Below are 7,608 nucleotides of genomic sequence, written 5' to 3'. Positions count from 1 at the left end.
AGACAAATTTTTTAAAATTATTTTCCATTTTTTTAAATTCAAACATGTCTTTAAAATTTTCTCTCCTCTCCTGCCAGAATTTAACTTCCAAATCCTACTAAATATATATTTTTATTTTCAATTTAAATTTAAATTAAATGACATTTAAATCAAATTATAATGAGAATTTAAATATTAAAATCCTTTACTTCCTTTTTCCCAATATAATATAATATTAATTTAAACCAATCTAAATTTCTTGTTAGTTAATAACTCTTTCACCCACTTACTTTCCACAAAGCGAGTGCCGTGGAAATCACGGCCTCTCTCGCTCGTTGAGCCCTTTAATCCCTCGCCGGAACCCTAGATCCCTCCGATCCCATCCTCTCTCGTCACCATGAGCCTCGAGCCTTTCAATCGGTACTTCCTCTTCTCTTGCAATCCATTGCGATTAGGGTTTCTTTGTCAATTTCTTGTCACCATCGATTCATGAATCTTGCTCGGTTTTTTTCTCGATTTGTTGTTTGAGATGAGTGTTTTTTTTGGTGATTCATGGTTAGATTGGTGAGATTGGCGGCCAGGGCGTTCTATGATGATATTACGATGAAGGGAGATAACCAGCCGAAGAACGGCAGGGGGGATAACCGCGGGATGGCCGTCGTCGTTCTTGATGCTCTCACTAGGTATCGCTAGTTTTGAATGTAGAATTTGTGAAAGCCCTAATCTTTAGGTTGGGTTTTAATTAGAAGTTATTGCCCATGTTTGCCTTCAAGTTAATTATGCACTTTTTATTGTATGCTTGTATTTGCAATATACCTTTATCTATCTTCTTTTTTAGAAGTGGCCAAGGTGTGGTTTTAAGATGAGAAACTCAACAGAAGTCTTTGTTCATGGTTATCCGTACTTGCTATATTTTGGCATTGTTAAAACCAGTGGAATCTGGTTGTAATTAAATCAATTTATTTAATTGAAACTAATTGTATATTTCAGCCTAATATAGCTTAAGTAGATATCTTTTATACATATGAAATTTGGATGCGTGGAAAATGAGCTAAAGTGTCACCAAAACAGGAGCATATATTATATCACAACTAGAGTAGAGCAATTGAGAGAAGAATAAGATTTCTTGATTTGTGATGAACTGTGCATCACATCCATTTCAAATATGTATTCGTATCTTGAAGCATACTTTCCCGGTAATTTTTATTCTTACTCCCTATTTTCTATCAGGCGTCAGTGGGTTAGAGAAGAAGACCTGGCGAAGGCTTTGAAGTTGCATTCAAAACAACTCCGACGCACATTGCGATTTTTTGAAGAAGAGAAGCTAGTTACCCGGGATCATAGGAGAGAGGTCAGAATTTTTGTCACACAAATAAAAAATCATAACTTGCGCTGGTTACTTCTTATGTGAAACTTACTGAATTTGACATGCCTCTCCAAATAAAATAGCATGCCTATTTTCATATTTTTAGTCTTTAGGCTTGTGATACAGTGAGGCATTAATTTTAGCCCTTCCTTCTTCATTCTAGTTCATTTATTTTCATATGAAAAGAGTTATTACCCCTGTTAATATGACATTTGCACAAGGGAGGTAAAGTTGGTTTAATCAGCACAGCCGTAGTTAAATTTGTACTTGGTAATTTTGAAGTTTCAAGGAGTTTTATATAGGTAGATTACTGGGTCCCACTTGACATAATAATGAGTCATGGTGCCCAGACTAGTCAGGTCTGCCTGACATGCATCAGTTCAGATATGTATAAAAATGTTTGCAATGTACTTGGAACTTTATGATTTTTGCCCTTTGACAAAATAAAGAATGAGATAGAACATTCTTGCAGCAAGGTTCTGCAAAATTCTCAAATCATAATATTTAACATGTCTCAGAACCTCAAATATTTTAGATCAGGAGCTAAAGATCTCTGTGTGGCATCTTATACTATGAATTAGAGAAAGCAAAGTAGCCCATTTCGTCAAATGATCCTCCTGTTTTATAGTTACTATCTTTTGTAAATAACGGCCTTAGTGAAGGAAATGCATTGAATTGACCACCTTGAGTCTTAGCAGGATTTTTTATTTTGTCCCCTGTTATGTACATAAGGTCCTTTATTTATCATATTTATGCTGAGTCCTGGGATTTTTTTACTTTAGTTGGAAAATATTTTCACATTTTGATGTAAACCCATACTATAACCATGCACACTAATTTAGCTTTGTGAGAGGAGCTGCCTTTATATGTATATGTCATGTGCAAAGTTAGGATTGTTGCTTTTTGCTTGATTTAGTGCTCATACCTATTTTTATGAGCAATATTATATTATAAGTTCTTCCTTTTTGCATGTTGTTTTTGGAGAAACTTTTGTTGATCGATTATCTATGGCTCATTGCAGACAGCCAAAGGTGCAAAAATATTCAGTGCTGCAGTAGCTGCTACAGCTGATGGTCCACGTGGTAAAGAGGGCGAAGAGAAGATGAAGCTTCATACTCATTCTTATTGCTGCTTAGATTATGCACAGGTTAATTACTTGTTTTAGCTGTATGATGCTTATCTGCATTAATTGCACTTTTAGGCTTTCAAATAGTTCTCTTCACTCTTTCTTTTCTAGAAGCATTGCCTTTGATGCTCTGTTTTGCTTCAATCTATAACATCTGTAATCATTGAAAGAATAGCATGGAATGAGAGTTCTTTAAAATGAGTTGGCATTCATTGATGATGTGTGGGCAAGCACTTTTATAAAGTGATGTCAGATATGAGAACTCTGTGCTGCTGTCAAGAGTTCAAACATTAAGAATTAGGTTTAGTATTGTAGTATATTTTAGGCAAGACAATATGATTAGGATATTATTTAGCTCATTTTATCGGAAAATTGTTTGATTTATAGGAGTCAAACAACTGACGATTCTTTTTTATATGACCTATTAAATTTTAATTCTTGGTGCAGATATATGATGTTGTAAGGTATCGGATGCATCGGATGAAGAAAAAGTTGAAGGATGAATTGGACAGTAGGAATATGGTTCAAGAATACATATGCCCTAATTGTGGCAAAAGGTATCACTGTATCAGCAGGTTATATTTTTAGTTTTGTTCCTTGACATTGAATTTGTGAAGTGCTTGATAATCAAATGTTTAATATTTTCAGGTACTCGGCTTTTGATGCGCTGCAGCTTGTGAGCCTCACTGATGAGTACTTCCATTGCGAAAGATGCAATGGTGAACTTGTTGCTGAGAGTGACAAGCTTGCTGCTGAGGAAATGGGAGATGGAGACGATAATGCTAAGAGGAGACGACATGAAAAGTTGAAAGACATGCTTCAGAAAATGGAGGTTGAACCTAATTTGGGACAACTCTTTGATTTGTATTTATAGCTATTTAACACTATCTGAGATTCTGAATTGCAGTGTTGGAATAGAGCAGTATGTGGTAATTTTGTTGATTTCATATGAAAAATGATCCTGCCTACTAATTGATACATGTCATGGTATTTGTGATGGAAAAAAGAAGATTTTCAGATGGCCTTCATGTTTGAAATATACACTTTAGTTAGCAGCAGATAATGAAGTTATTTATTATTATTTTATTGTTAAAAATATGTAATTTTATAGAATTTGGTGCACTAACAATGGGAATAAAACTGTAAAATAGTTTATTAACATTCATTTTCATTTTTATACCTGACATAGCTTCATGCTGGTATAACCAAAATTTACTTGAATGCAGGAGCAGTTAAAGCCATTGGCTCAACAACTTCTGAGAGTAAAGGATTTGCCTGTTCCTGATTTCGGAACTCTCCAAGCATGGGAAGCTAGGGCAAATGCAGCTAACCGGGCTAATGGTGATCCTAGTGCAAATGATTCCTCTAAATCTTCTCAGGGGCATGGTTATGGCGGAACACCAATGCCTTTTCTTGGTGATACAAAGGTAAAAATATGTTCACTTCTGTTACTAATTGTTTGGCTATGGCTTTGTTTCAACAGTTGTATTTTATCCTTTTTTTGTTCGGTTATGAAAACTTATATTATTGCAGGCATATAAAGTACCAATTTGATCATTGTTTAACTCCAAAGTTGGAATACAAAGTTATTGCTGTAGAGGTTTCATGTTTCTGCTATGCTTTGCGGAGTAATCAGATTTTTGTATTGTTGGCAGGTTGAAGTTGCTTTCTCTGGTGTAGAAGTGAAAGAAGACACTGAACCTGAGACAAAGGCCACTGCATTGAAGGTTTTACCACCATGGATGATCAGAGAAGGCATGGTCCTCACAAAAGAGCAACGTGGAGAAGTCAAGCCTGATGTGATGAAAATGGATCAACCTTCCAGCTCTACAGATGACAAAAAGCAGAAAATTGTGAAAGATGACCAAAAGAGTATAGAGGTAAGTGCCAAACTGGGTGGCATGGTTGTTAAAAAACGTGTTTTAATGAAACTAGAGGATTTTGTGATTTAGAAAAAATTAAACTTGCTAAAACGTGATTTGGGCTCAAGTCATTTTACATACCGGACAGCAAATATTTCTCTCTCGAGATATGTATGATAAGTTAGGGACATACATTAAACTACTTTAGTTTGTTTAAAGAAAAGGGTTTTGGTTCCATGTATCTCCTTTTCTTGCCACACTTCATCCCAATTTTTTCTTTCAAGTTTTTTTGGCTAATCTTTATTTTTCAAATTTTTTTTTTAAGAATGACTTTCATGATTTTAAGAATTATATTGTGCTTTAATGTATTTTAATATAACTTAAATCTCTTAACCTAAGCTTTGTTTCTTTAGAAACAACTTGTTTTAGTTCAATGTTCTCCATCTTTGTTAAAAACGGTGTGATTCACATGTCTACACACATGCATAGACTTGTATATTTATGATCATGTCCACCTATCTGGTTTTCATTAAATTCTATTGTCAGATGCTCTTCAATGTATGGACATTCTATACCTTTATGTGTCCCAGTAATACTGGTAGCTAGCTAAGAACTTCTACGAATTTTTTATTTATTCAATCATTTTTTTTCGGAATCATGGGATAGTAGGTAAAAATTTTACAATGTTAGGATCTTTTTATTCCTATGTCTTTTTGATCTAACTCGAAAAAATTGTTTTTAACAACATTGCTGAGCACCATAAATTATTTGAACCTAAAAGTAATATTATGAAACTTCCTGTGATTGATACAATTATGTGTTCCCATGTTCCCATGTGCTTTTATGACATGTTTCAGGATGAGTATATCAAAGCCTATTACTCTGCACTGATGGAGAGGCAAAGAGCACAAGAAGAAGTCACCAAGAAAATGCAATCGGAAGCTGGGAACCTATCAAATGGTGTTTCAGAGGCAGCTGGGCGTAAGGTTGGCGCAAAAGCAAAAAGAGAAGAGGATGAAGATGATGCTGAATGGGAGGAGCCTCAACCAACAGGTAGGACCAAGTGGCTGACTGCATTCTTTAATAGTATCACTTACCTGATAATTTGTTAATAATTTTGTTTCGGATGCATGCTATTAAAACTGAAGAGTGAAACTTGTTAAGCGTGATTAGTTTGACCATAAAATCTACAAGCATTTGTTCGTGTGTGTCTGCCCCACGGTTGTACAGAATGTTTCATTGTTTCCTAGTTGATATTGCTCTTCAAGATTTTAGAGGCTGCTGCTTGCCATTGAACTTGAGGTGTGGACTGCATTCAAAAATCGAATGGTGGTGTTTGGTTGTATAGTGATTTTGAAAATTTAAAAATTTATACCATCTGTAAAAGTTTATCTCAGGATAATCCAAGAATTATGAATTTTGATTTAAATAATATTAATCAAAACAAATACTTCTCAATTCAAGTTTAAGTACAATTAATAGTCAATACTGGTGATATTGGTTATTGGTTATATTGACTTAATTAGGTTCAGTAAGAAAGAGGTATTCTTATTTTAAGTTGTTCTTTTGATTGAAGTATTTGGTATAATTTGAGGTCATCTAAAATTAAATAGTTTCTGCCATTATAATTAACAATCAACAATGTTACGATATTGCATACTTATAACCTTAAGTCATTCATGTCTTCCTGGCCTTGCTTGGATGATGGCCTTACTAATCTATTTGTAATGTCTGTGTTGTACTTCATTCTCGACAGGTGAAGTTTATAAGGTGGCTGATTTGAATGCTCAAGCTCAGGAATCCAGTGAGGATGAAGAGGATGGAATTGATTGGGAGGAAGGTTGATAGCTTTTCGTCTGCTGCTGTTCTTGTTTGCCGGGTTTTTGTTTCTTGAAATTCCGTCCAGGCGTAAATCCTTCTCACTGAAACATGTTGTCATTTATTTATCTCCAATTCTGTTCTCAGCCTTTGGAATTGATTATATGTAAGATTTGTGCTGGAACATTGCAATCGGACTAACAGGAAACCAAAGGGTCTGAGACATTTGAAGCCCTTTTTTTTTATTGAGGAGCTGTTATCTTCTTTTCTAGTTTTACCTGGGTTAAGTGTATGTATAATCAATTATTCATCAATATAAAATTGTTAGATTCATGACTGGATCTCTCTGTTCAGGGTGCTGAAGAATAACCAATGTATTGTATTGTCTATTGATTTGGAGAAGGCTTGTTTGAGGTTTATATTTTTGAAAGAACGAAAGAAAAATACTTTATTTTTCCAATCTGGTGGACTGATTCAAGTCTTTGTTTTAATTTATTTGTCAGTTTTATTTTTTTATTTATTTTGAGAATATATTTTTTTCCCTCAAACTGTAGTAAATGCTATACATGTTAAGTGATCAGTTGAGCTCTTGATCCCTGACTACTTAAAAAATTTATCAGTGATTTAAACTGTTGATATTTAAAAGATAACAAGAAATGAATGTGGATTCTTGACAAATTTAGTAACCGAAATGTCATTTTTATTTTGGTTTTTTAAATTACAAAAAGAGTTAATTTGGTATTCCAACTAAATGGTGATAATTTTGTTTTGGTCTTTTCTGGGGATAATTGCTACAATTTGAGGGAAGAAATTAGTCAAGACTCTAGATACAGTATGGCAGTGGTGGATAATGGCATGGCAGTGGCTAAAAGAATTGTATTTTTTTAATATATATTTTTTTGTATAATTCCCGGATTAGTCCCTCTACTATAGCAACCATCCCTTTTTAATCCCCCTACTATAAATTGTGCCCATTGAGTCCCTTTACTTTCCAAATTTAGAAATTCCAGTCTAAGCACAAATGACCATTTTCTTTGCCATCTCTGTGTGCTGAGCTAGTTTTTTTTAAAGGTGACGAGGTAATTCTTGGAGCTGACATGGTTTTAGTTAGTATTTTAATGAGCTGACATAAAATAAAAAAAAAACTTTTAAAAAAACTCCATGGATCTGAATTTCATTAACCCTACCAGCCTCCACCTTTCCCTTCCTCCCGATGAACCACCCCTCTCTGCAAACCTCTCATCAGTCAACCTCTACTTGTACATGTCCATACCAACCAACCCTAATGACGGTTACAACCACATGATGCAACAATAGCGTCAGCCGCCATCCTCCGTTAAGCTGTACTGAAGCCCACCGGAAGCCCTTCAAGTTCTAGAACAATTAAACAATTTGTCAGGCAATTGAACAATTCTTATGGTGTTGGCTGTTGTCAGGCAATTTAGAAAATCTTGTTC

General features: G+C 34.6%; 1 protein-coding gene across 1 annotated transcript; it reads left to right on the top strand.

Moving 5' to 3' along the window:
- Nucleotides 1-260: 260 nt before the first annotated feature.
- Nucleotides 261-6,492, top strand: LOC120278825 (general transcription factor IIE subunit 1). The gene is made up of 10 exons (XM_039285563.1): nucleotides 261-399; nucleotides 540-662; nucleotides 1,210-1,330; nucleotides 2,367-2,492; nucleotides 2,919-3,028; nucleotides 3,120-3,303; nucleotides 3,698-3,898; nucleotides 4,127-4,351; nucleotides 5,191-5,386; nucleotides 6,090-6,492. The coding sequence occupies exons 1-10, from the start codon at nucleotides 377-379 to the stop codon at nucleotides 6,176-6,178; spliced, it is 1,398 nt and encodes a 465-aa protein (XP_039141497.1). The 5' UTR covers nucleotides 261-376; the 3' UTR covers nucleotides 6,179-6,492.
- Nucleotides 6,493-7,608: the final 1,116 nt, after the last annotated feature.

This window comes from Dioscorea cayenensis, chromosome 2 (genome assembly GCF_009730915.1).
Source record: "Dioscorea cayenensis subsp. rotundata cultivar TDr96_F1 chromosome 2, TDr96_F1_v2_PseudoChromosome.rev07_lg8_w22 25.fasta, whole genome shotgun sequence".
Lineage (NCBI taxonomy): Eukaryota > Viridiplantae > Streptophyta > Magnoliopsida > Dioscoreales > Dioscoreaceae > Dioscorea > Dioscorea cayenensis.
The sequence above is the reverse complement of the archived record's forward strand: the minus strand, read 5'-3'. Positions and strand labels throughout refer to the sequence as shown.